The 12,087-nt window shown below is 38.9% G+C and overlaps 1 protein-coding gene across 1 annotated transcript in view; it reads left to right on the top strand.

Annotated features, from left to right (window-relative positions):
• Nucleotides 1–12,087, top strand: part of TMEM132D (transmembrane protein 132D) — a gene marked incomplete at both ends in the record, with an annotated part of 261,079 nt that overhangs the window by 155,483 nt on the left and 93,509 nt on the right. Inside the window, one exon of the mRNA XM_082325472.1 lies at nucleotides 10,359–10,542. Within this exon, the coding sequence (XP_082181598.1) occupies nucleotides 10,359–10,542 (184 nt within the window). The remainder of the gene's footprint in view (nucleotides 1–10,358; nucleotides 10,543–12,087) is intronic.

The raw sequence follows: 12,087 nt of genomic DNA on the forward strand, positions 1-12,087 counted from the left end.
TTGGGAAATCACTTGTGGTGGAAGAGAACAGAAGCCTAACAGACATCAGGATGACTTCTAGTTACTGGCTTATGGCCAAGTTTCAAATCTTTAAGAGCTGATGGAAGAGAAGACTCAATTCTTATGCCTGCCTGTGTCCATTACACATGGATGTTAGTGTACGAAGTGCAGGTCTAAGCACTCAGGCTATCCCAACATTTCCGTAGGATCACAAAAAGGACTCTAAATGATGTGCCTCTTTGGAAAACCATGTGAGAAAATTTAAACCATTCAAACTTCATCCAACACTAAAATTGGCCCTGCTTTGAGAAAGGCGTTAGACCAGATGGCTTTCAGAGGTCCCTTCCAACCAAGATTACCCTATAATTCTGTGATTTAAAAATATGTTTCAGCCTAAAGCTCTTTCAAAAAGCTGGGCAGGGGGAGGCAACGTATATATTCTCTCTTCATCTTATTTTTCATGTTATTGCTTAAAAATAAGAAGGAAAAGAGATTCTGGAAGCTTCTTTTATTTTAATATTAAGGAAGCTGGAAAGCATTTCTTTTTTAATTCTAGACTTGGCAGATACTGAACATTTGGGTAAAGAAAACATCTTTTTTTTTTTTTTTATTTTTTAGTTGAAGAGAACTTTGCGCTTTTGCAAGACGTATGAGTTCAGCAGAAATACTTGCTGAATAGTTCACAGCAGAGGAAGTTCCTGTAGTTGAGGATACTAATCTTATATATTGGATATGCCTTGGCAGATCTCTCCAAAGAAGCCACTAATTTTGAAATGTATTGAGGCCTTGAGTCTAGTGAAATGTAATGCTGCTTTTATATATAATTGCATTTGTTGAACCAGCGTGGACGCTAATAAGCAAGGCATAAAAAAGGTGTGTTATAGGTCTCGCCTTGGAGCTACGTGCTAAGATACTGGATCTTCCACTCTGGATTAAAGACTATAATTAAATTTTTAAAAAGTGGGCAAGGGAGATAATTTTAAAATCATTTTGGATTCCAAAGTTAAATGACCAAGATGGGCATCAAGGAGAGCAGCTGATGTCTGAAGCATGGATCATAAAGCAGCAAAATGTTGCATCTTTAATGTGAATGTGAAAATAATAACTTAGCCTGGTAAAGTATCACTTCTCGGGGAGACTGACTCTAGAAGTACCTTTTAGACCAGTTTCTCAACATGTTTGGGCTGGTGGTTCCTTGCTTGAACCTTTTAAATGCATTACATTTGCTAGAAAAATAAATGTAAGTACTGTATCAGTGGCAGACATGATAAGTGTGTGTGTATATATATATAAGCGTGTATATATATATATACAAAATATATATAGTATATATAAGTATATATATGAGTGTGTGTGTATATATATATATAAATGTATATATATAAGAGATTTATTAGGTCTGTATTTCAGAAGCTGAGCAAAAGCATGCAATCATGAAAGGAAAAAACGGGTGGAGTTAGAGGAGTAAGATTTTTACTCTTCAGCACCTCATAGCCCCTTTGATTGCTTCTACCCAGGACTATGATCACGGCTTGGAAAATGTTGTTGTAGGCCCTGTGATAGGCACTCTGTAGAAGACAGAATTAAGGCTGTTTATACGTATTCTGCGTGTTCCCTTTTGCAGAGGGGTGGGTCTGCCTAACTAGGATTTGCCTAACTGTAATTGGGCTAGTTGTGCAACAGAGTATTGAGCTGGGTCTCGGGCACAGCATACGCCTCCTGCATGGCCACATACATCCATGGGAGCAAGGACTTCCCTTGGGCTCGTGTGTGGTCATCGTGGGGGCAAAGCCCTATTGCCTTTGTTAAACAAAATTCTGGAACTCAAGGGAAGCTTTCTTGTATAGCACATATGCAGATAACTTGGTCTACATGGTTGCCTTTCAGGGATAAATAATTACTAAAAAAGACTTAACCTGAATTTAGCAAGTCAAATCCCGCGTATATTTATGCACAAGTATAAATTTGCTGTTCATGTATATAAGGGTTTTTAAGTAGATAAATATTTGTAGGATGAGGAAGGAATTTTGCTGCAGGGTAGTGCGCTGAGCACAGTGCTTGATGTCGTGAGTCGGTATTCTGGGATTACTTAATAGCAAATATTTGCAGCACTAGCCTTGTGATTTTTTTAGCATGAAAATACTGGGTCTCATTCCCTGCTGATCAGTGTTACGTCTGTGTGACTCCTCCCGTTCAGCAAAACGTTTCTTTCATTTTCAGGAGGCGGTGATAGTGAAGTGATAGTGGCAGTGTTAACAGTCTGGGGAATTGTCATGTGAATGAAATACCTAAGGCTTTTCTTAGGAACGCTCAAGACTGGTCTTGATCTAAAAGCTTAGGTCTGAGCGTCGTGGTGTAAGAGTCAAATTCCAATAGCACTGCCAGTCCTGGGCAAACCAAGGATATTGGTTCAACACATCACTTCCATGTGTACCGAAGTGTTATTTAATTGAGGCCTTTCTACTTGGTTTTCCTACCTGTAAAATGACTATTATGTTATATTTCTCCTATTTTTTTCTTTTGTCAGTTAAGACAACAATCATCGCTTTCTGCAGCTGTCTCGTACGGTGTAGTCTGAGCCTTAGATGGATCCTGTAGAAACTTTACCAATTAATAACGATCATTTGTGGCTGTATGCCTGCTTTCCTCTTTTGCAGTTTGATCACGCTTATATGTGAGTTATATTGTATTTATTGTTATTTTTATGCTGAGGACAATAAAAACCAGCAGGTAGAGAAACCCAGGTTGACAATGTATTTGCAGTGTTTTATTAGACTTCGTACTGTCAGTAAAACTGTTTTCTTAGCCCTGCAATTCAGTCCCACCTGCATAGTAACTGTGGGTTTTCTGCTGTTGCCTCATGACTGGGCTACTTCAAGAGTACTTGATGTTTACTGACTACTGTGTTGAATAATTTATTGAATGATTATTAGGCTGGATGTAATAAAGTCAATGTTGATTTACCATTCCCTTAGCATAATGTGGTAAATGATCACTGGATTTACTGCGTCAAGAGATGCTCAGAATGATGGTTCTGAACTGAAATGCTGGCTTGGTGGGAAATTATGTTTTAAATTTATATTATATTAAAAGATTTGCTAATTTTTACCCACTTTTGAATGGTTTGAGTTATTTGGGGAAAGTGCTATCAACAGCTGGAAAATTGTATCGTGAATAATTTACTTGGAAATAGCAAAAAAAAGTCAAATAAATAATTCAGTAAATATTTCTCAACCAGCACTGCTGATGTCATGCTCCAGAGAGATGGATCAATTTTTTTTAAATAACTTTATTACATGATTAGCAGACTTGGGTTTTTGTGATTTTTCTTGCTAGTTGGTTCACTTCATACACTGATTCCTGAAGAAAAATGACTTTTCAGCCTACCCATCACTGAATTTTTAATAATAAGATGACAATGAATAAAATTAAATTTTAATGTACTGCTGTATGTATCACCTTACCTTGATATATCAATGGTGAATAATGATCTTTGCTGTAAATGCAGTAGGCTAGATTCTACAGATATTGTTTTTTTAGAATCCCCTCTCTGACCTTGGGAAGGTCAGAGCCCCAAGCCGCATGCCTCACTTTCCTGTCTAAAATATTTCTTCCTTTTTGGTATTTTTTTAGACCGGGAGCAGGGACTCATACATAGAGTATGTATTTACTCGTTCGCTGGCAACATATGGTGGAGGTATTGCACCATATTGTTTAGTTTTGTTTTAATAAAATTCTAACTTTTGGAGTAAACTCAGGCATTTTATTTTTAACTGCAAAGGAGGGGTGGGAATCCTGCTAGCCTTGCCAGCTAGATCCGTACCTACTGAATGGATTTGGGAGATCAAGCATTGAATATGCTGAGCTCACATTCTGGAGCCAAGCCAGCTCCTTGGCTGGCGAAAGGCAATATCATGCTGTTAACTTGTTATGTTTAATGTCAAATCTTTTAATATTTGCCTTTTACCTTAAATCCTAGTTGTAGGAATAAAATAGTTCACTGAAACTTTTATCCTGTATAAAAGCTTTTCCCAAAAAGCTGGAAAATATTCATTGATTGCACTCTGGCTCAGAAACCAGAAGGAAAAGACAATCAGATGCCTTAAAATAATGAATGTCCCTTTGCCTGTAAGATTATTTTGAGGGGTTTTAGCTTATGGTTTTTGTACATGTGAGACTGGTAAAAAAACCACCAGCCCGGAGATGTAAAGCTTCCAAAGACTGCACATCAGTAGTGGAACGCTTTTCTCAGCTTTGTGTTCCCATACCGTATTGAAGAGTTCAAATCTTGCCTGAAGCAGACGTGTTTCTGTGCATAGTTTGCAGGTAGACCTGCAGAGGAAACCTAAAGGTAGCATGTTTTGATTGCTGAAGTTAAAATACACCAAAAAACCCACATAAAAAAAGAGATTAAATGTGGATGTGAAGTTTATACCCATCATCATCTCTTGCAGAGGGATTTTTAAATCCCCCCCCTGGCTGAATTGGAAGACGTTATCAGCATTTCCAAAGCAATGGCTTATTGTGGGGTGATGAGCACCAAAGAAAAGCCCAAATAAATGAGCCTACCGTAACACATAGCGTTCCTTTCTCATTCTGTGCTTTTTATTCCTCAGATGTCGGTATTATGGTCTCCTTGTCAGTGATCCCACATTTTTTACTTACACATCCTGTACACGTAATTTCTAGGATGCTATCAAACATGCCAAGCAGAAGTAGTTTATTGCATTGCAAGTACCTGTTTATGCAGAAGAGAGGTGATCTCTGTCTCTCTGGGAAATACAGAGAGGAATGCAAATGTGTCCCCCTGCCACAACAGTTTGACTCTCCTGTAAAGGCTTTTTAAAACAAACAAAAAAACCTCTCCACAAATAAAATGATGCTCTTTCCTGAAACCAGAGTGGTGGGTATTTGTTAAGAATTCAGCAAAGGGTAGACAGGCAATCTTTTCTTGGTGAAGATAAACTAAAATATTATCAGGATCCTTTCCTGACTTCTTTAAATATAGGTGGAAAGACTGACTCAACTGAGAAGGAAGTTTGAAACTGTATTTTCTTTTTTTGGCTATTGTCTACACTAGCTCTGTTTCCCATTTATCTGGATTTTTTAGGTGTTTCTCACAAAGCACCTGCACACTTCAAGCCTCATTGTTTATTTTTCTATCATTCTCCTTTTATCCACATTTCACAGAAGTTCATTTTCTACTTTTCTATCTCCCACATCCTTCTGTAACAGGTCATTTTTCTTTTTCTCCCTGTGATTTTTTTTTTTCTTGATTTCTTCTAGTTTCCTCTTCCTTTTTTTCCCCATCCAAAATCTATTTAGGTGGCAAGACAATATGTTACTCAGTTGCATCCTCTCGGTAGCATTGCAAAATGGATAAAGTCCACAGACTTCTGGCCCTGCTAGGGGTATGGTGCTATAGAGGATGGCAAGTGCAATGCTTGTGTGCTATAGTGGAGCTCCGGGGTTGGAGAGAGATGATTAAGCAGAAGGGAGGGAGGTACAAAAAAGCAAATATACGAAGGAAAGGCTGCTTCTCTAGTGGTCCTTTGAAGTACCTTTGACCTCCTCATGTTTCGTTATGAAACAAGTACCCTTTAGTGATAATATTAGGAGTAATGGCTTGTGATTCCAAAAGGGATGGGCAAAAAAGGTTTATAAAACTGCTCTTAGTGAAATTGTTTAAATTCTGAAGAAAATACCATAGAAAAAACTTTTCAAAAAAACTACATCAGAAATTAATTGTTTTGGAAAACTGTGGAGTTCTGTTACCAAATGGCAATGTCTTGTTTTCACTGCTCTTTGTTATGCCTTTATTCTACATCTCATATGGTTTTATATTATTTCCTACCACACACGGAAGAAGTTATATTTAACACGTATTGCCACTGGTGGCTCTGTGCAGTGGCAGGACAGGTGACAGCAAGCCTTAAAACCTTTTTGCAGCCCAACTGATAGAGCTGGAAATAGCTAGCATGGTGTTTTTATCTGGTATGACAACATAGCATATTATCTTACTTTTACCCAAAGATTTGTACTTATTTTTAAATCACTTTATTTCTGAAAATAGTGGTTATACACCACTTTGTGTGTATAAATCATCTTATACACTTCGCGGTATATAAATCATCTTATCCCTCTTTTTATGGGAAAGTAATTTTCAGTTTAATTTTCTCTCCTGTAAAATGAGGATAACGGTTTTCACAAACTCCCTCAGGTCTCACGGGGTCAGCTGTGCTGCTGTCTCCCCTCTCCTATGCTAGAAAGTTTTCCCAGTTATCCCTGGAAACATTTCTTCCTTTTCTGAGCGCTGCTCTTCCACCTCTCAGCCTGGCCTGTGCAGCGTTCCAGGCCACAGACTCTTTCAATACCCTGCCAGAGATGTGCTGGAGACCTAAATACATGTGTGGAGGTAGAAAAGAATAAAGATTACCTTCTTTCTCTCTTCTCCCCAGGGCTCTTTCATTAACATTCCTATGATACATCTTATTTAGCATATTCATGGCTTTAGGCTTCTTGTGTCCATTATAGCCTTCTAAAGATAGTGATAAAACTTTATATGTTGTATTATAAGAAACATTACATGCCCGGTCGTTTTAGTAGGTTCAGAACAAATCCTGTGTTGTGAGCATTATATAAAGATCAAAGCCGATACCACAGCTAGTGAAATCAGGAATGGGATACTTGAATTGACTAACGCTGCCAACATGCAGTAGCTATTCTTGGATTTACAGGGTCTCTTCTTGCAAATTGTGTCTTGCAGGGCATACCATCCCTAGAGACCCAGGAGAGCGGATGGTTCTTTCTCTAAAGAAACCTGACACAGTGGCACAGGTGTTAGCCGTTGGCCGGGGGCCTTGACACCAGCCTCTCGGATTTAAAAGGACTCCCGGGCCGAAAGGGCAGGAGAGAGATTTTTAAAAAAAAAAAAAAAAAAAAATTGCCTCGGTCAGGGATGTGTCAGAAGCAGCAGGTGCAGAATGGCTCTGTGGAGGTAGGAAATACTCCCCTAGAGACAGGACAGAGTTTCCCATTGCTCTTAATTTGTCAGAGCTGCTTGATCGTTTGCTAGACAGGAAATAAAAAGCAGATTAAGAAATGCAGTACGAATGTGCCTGGGCTGTCCTGGCTGAAGGGAGGAAAGACCAGACTATACTCCATTCCAATTAACTTTTTTTTCTGTCTTCCTTCTTTTCAGATTGGGCTGAGACCCTTTAAAATGTGTCTACACGGCACACAGCTCAGCAGGGCTCTGTTCACAAGGAGAGCTTATTGGCACTACATTGAACTCCATTACAGTTTAACTCTCAGCTATAAACAACAAAACCCCATGTGAAGGATTTGGCTTTAAATTAGCACCAAGAACTGTTTCGCTTTGACCGCTCTTCAACTCAGCTTGGATTGCTGTTGTGAACCTTTGGGTTTGTCCATCCCAAACTTTCTAATCGTGTAGCCTCCCCTATTGTAACTGATACTGTTGCTGTACTCTTGACAGCAATGCTGGTTTTAACGTTAGCAAAGACAAGCTGCCAACGTGCTATTGCATTATAGTGACCATGAAGTGTATGCCTACCTTGAGGAGGGTTAGGCAGTGCATCGTTTCCAGTAGCAATGGCTGACTACCCAACAGAAATATTCCTGTTGTACCAAGCAGCCTTGACTTTAAAAGAAAAGCCACAAATATTTTTATGTGACTGAACCCTGGTAACGAATACTATTTGTCCAAATTTCTCCATTTACATTTTTTAACTGTAATTTCTGAAGGGTAACTTTTTCATTTATTTCTCTATTGAAAGATTTCAATTGCTAAATACTGCTTAGAAAGGCTGTAAACTGGGGGCACAGATCCATGGGACTTGCACATGGAAGGATCATCGTAGTAAGTGATGAGTAAAGTAATTAAACAAAAGGTCCTGGCCTGGTGCTGACAGCCTGGGTCTGATCATAGGTCATGCAATACTTTCACATTTTTTTTTATACACCTTTAGTAGCAGTAATGAGATTCTTATTGATTTTTGAGGTGCTTTGTAATCTTGTCATTTGGAGGTGTTTAGTATTTCTAAGAACTAGTTCAAATAATTTCTATCAAAATCACATTTAGTAGCAAAGTGTTTTTTTTTTTTTTTTACAAGAAATTCTTAATTAAAATACCTGCTTTAAAGGAGAAATTAAAAGAAAATGTTTCCATTATTTTGAGATTACTGTGGTTGTGCCGTATGGGAGCTGTAGTTCAAGAATATAAGGACCATGCTCCACTTCTCTCTCCCCGTCTTTTCCTCCCTTCTTTGTTTTCCTGTATCCTAATCACTTCTCTCTTTTTCTCCTAATCCCCAACATACCTCGAAAAGATTAACCTGATCGCCTTTTTTGACAATCACTTGGTTTTTCGGTGGTATTCTGCCCTGCAGTCCCCTCCGGTGTAGCTGTTACAGGACACGTTTCTGGTGACAGCACCAGTTCTGCAAAGCCGGTGACTGGTAGTAGCAGGCATCAATGCAATAATAAAGAAAGGCACCCTGAATAGAATCACAAAACCAAGGTTTGTTATATGAAGATTTGATTAGTTCTTTAAGCACAGAAACTGTGATAGAACATACTGTACAAAACAGGATCACTGCCAAGTATTTATAGGCAATGCATTGCCCATTCCTGCTCCTACAATTAAGGTAACTGAGTTTCAATAGCCACGGCTGCATAAAGCAGCTTTCTGATCCTACCTAGGTCAGCATGAAATTCAGCTGCATTCAGTGCTAGTTTAGAAATTGTGCTCTTTTTTTTTTTTTTCCTGACATGAAGAAATGAGAAATTGAACACAATGTGTTCCATTTTGGAAACACAGAGGCTCCTTTTAAATTCCAACCAGGATAGCAAGAACTCAATGCATCCATTAAAATCTGAACCTTGAAGATGGTCAGATTAAACTCTTCAAGCAGTAGCTTTGGATAAAACGTCGCATTTAGCCAGCATGATAAAAATCTCTTGAGTATTTTGGGAAGAATCCCAAACTGGGGCTGTTGTCATAACTGGTCTTCATAAAAAATATGCCTAGCTTTAGCTCTTTTTCCACATCAGCTGGGAGAACCTCCTGGGTTTTGGGCACATTCTGCAATTCTCTAATTAGCTGCTGAAATGTTTCCTCCGTCTTCTAGTTGCACTCTCCAACGTAACACTTCAGTGCTGTGCCATTCCTTCTCTCCTTGAGTATTATTCCACTGAAAGAAATTCTGCTCTTTCCCCTGCACACAAACTCTGAAGACCTGTTCAGCCTTCAGTGCTTCAGAAGTAAAAGCACTGTCATTCTCAATATCCCCCAGTTTTCTGCACTGCTGAGAAATTCTGCATTCCTCAACTTTACAATAAATTGAGTATTTTCTTGTCTCTCCAAATGCCAGTGAACTATGGAGCTCACCTTGCCAAGGTACACAATAGGAACTTCACTGCATTGCTTTATAGAAAGTAGCTGATTTTATAAGAAGCTTTGCAGGAATTGCGCCAATGAGCCCCTTTCCAATTTCCCTCTTTACATTTCTGCTTTATGGTAGTCACTTAAGTGAACCACGTAACCTTAGGAAGGACAGCATGTAAAGACAAAGTAATATATCAGTAGTCCCAGTGTTGCCAGAGTATCCTGGAGAATCACATCTAGTAACTCTTTCTTCTTTTCTAGTGCTTTTTACTTAAGGATCCTGGCAGGATTGGCCAACATTAAAAATCCAGTTTTGTAACTCTCCTCTCCCGCAACAAGCTAAATTATCTGTAATTCCTAGTTTAGCAAAGGAGAAAAAGAGCTTCGGACAGACATTCACAGCAAGGTAGCAATATAGACAAAAATTAATTCTAAGTTTTCCAGTCCTCTGCTCCCTGCAGCCCTGGTTTACGGACCCCATCCTGAGCTTTGAACTCTCTTCCATGCCTCCCTTTCTAAAAAGCAGAAAATACTTCTAATGCAGTGATTTCCCATTTCAAGGAGTGATTCCCTTTAGATTTGCTCGTGTGTTGCTTTAACAGGGAGGAAATACAATGTGCTTGTTAAAGGGAGAGCCTTGGAGTCAGGGTTTTTAGGCTGTAGCTTTAGCCTTAGCTTTACCTTGATTTGTTTTTGTTTCTTCACCTGTAAAACAGAGCAGTGCTTAGTGATCCGTGTTACAGGGTGTTACTAAGCCACTTGAATATATGGGAAACACCCTGAAATCTTAAAAGAAGAGCAAATGATTAATTCATTATTAAATCCATCATCCCACCAAATCCTCTCTTTGGAAGAGCCTTAATCCAATGTTTTATTAATATAAAAGCAATTATATTGCTGGGTTATCAGTCATTTGAATGGAACCTTTCTTTTTCTTTCTTTCTTGCAGTGCGGATGGTCCTTCCTCTGAAATCATGCAGATTGATTTTGAAATTGAAGACCTAACTGACCTACCGGGGACCCAGCTCATCACATGGCAAGTAGAATATCCTGGAGATACAACATCTGATCTAGGAATCTCCAAGATCTACGTAAGCCAGAAGGACCTGGTAGGAGTTCTCCCTTTGGCTATGGTAAGAAATTGTCTGGCATTCTGCAAGTTTTTAATATTGCTTTACAACTTTAGTGTTTGACAGATGGAAATGATCTGCTGAAGGGGGTAGGGGAACAGAAAGTTTCAGCATGTTGAGAAACAGATATTAACTTCTGAAGTTTGCTTTGTTCAGCAGTGAAACCACATGAGGGGAAACCATAGCTTCCCATGGAGGGCCCAGTCATGTTCTCTTTGACCAATACACTGACTTCTTGGAGGCAGAAGCTGAGCTCGTGGCATTTCCAGTATTCAGAACTCACTCTTGTTGTATGAAGTGGTGTACTTGGATACTCAGTTCAGTGTGGTATAAGTCTTGAATCACAAGTACTCTTACATTTGGGCTAGTGTTTAAGGACTCCCTGAATCACAGTTTTTTCAGTTTTTGAATTCTGACTCCATGTTCATTTAAGAGTGAGAAGAGAAATAGAAGTCATGTCATGACTTCTGAGTAATTTTTAATTACCTGGGGAACACAAAATACAGTACATAGCCAACTGTCTGTTCTACGTAAATACGTTCAAATGGGTTGCCTCACCATCACGGTGCAAACTATAGGGCTTGAAAAATACCTGATTCTTTAGCCTTGGTCTTACCTAAAAAAACTGTTGGATATCCAAATTCCAGCTGCGTACAGAAATTCTGTGTGTTTCCTCTGCTCTCCCCTTCACGTTTCTTCATCATTAGAGCTGAAGTATACTTGTCTAAGGTCTTAGACAATCTATTAGAAAACATTGACACGTTATTGTTTAGCACTGAGAGAAAAACAAAAATCAATCTCGGAGCGTTTAAAAAAATGTAACCTGGATGTTTGCTTAGTGATAGCCAGTTAATTATGCCGTAGTTGAAGGCTGAAGGTGGTATCCACACTTCCAGACTCACAGAACTGATAACAGCTATTATTGTTATTTACCAAGTTTAGAACTACTCAGATGTCGTGATTCTTTATTTCACCAAAAATATTTCTTTCTTTTGTAATGGCTCATGCTTTCATTACCAAGGTGTATATCACAGTTGAAACAGCTCTCTCCATCTGGAATTGTGGCCACCTAACAAATCAGAGTTGTATATCTAATCTTTTTGCTTTGCATGACTGTTTTCATGGGCTAGTTCCTGCTATTGAACAGTGGGTGATCTCTTCTGGTTTGTCGATAGAAGAGGCTTTCAGGTCTGTAGATGGGACCTGATGTGCAGTCACACGAGTTCCGGAGTATTGAGGGTTAAGGCTGTAGAGGTGATCTGATCTATATATAATCTGAGATGTGGGGGGTTTTATTTGCTCCGTCTCTTAATGAAAAGATAATAGATTTCTTTCCTAGTGGTTCCAATGGTTGCAGAAAACACTAGTTCTTCTTATATGTGCCCATGATCGCTTTAGTATCAAGTGATATAGTGGCAAAAAATAGTTCATAAGAACAAAGATAGATTCTCTTGGCAGTTGCTACAAATCAACTCACTCTCTTCATTTCCATTAAAAGATGAAAAAAAAGCCCATTTTCCAGAAGCACAAAATTCTATGCTCAGAGGT

This window comes from Platalea leucorodia, assembly GCF_965183815.1.
Source record: "Platalea leucorodia genome assembly, chromosome: 12".
NCBI classification, from domain to species: Eukaryota; Metazoa; Chordata; class Aves; order Pelecaniformes; family Threskiornithidae; genus Platalea; species Platalea leucorodia.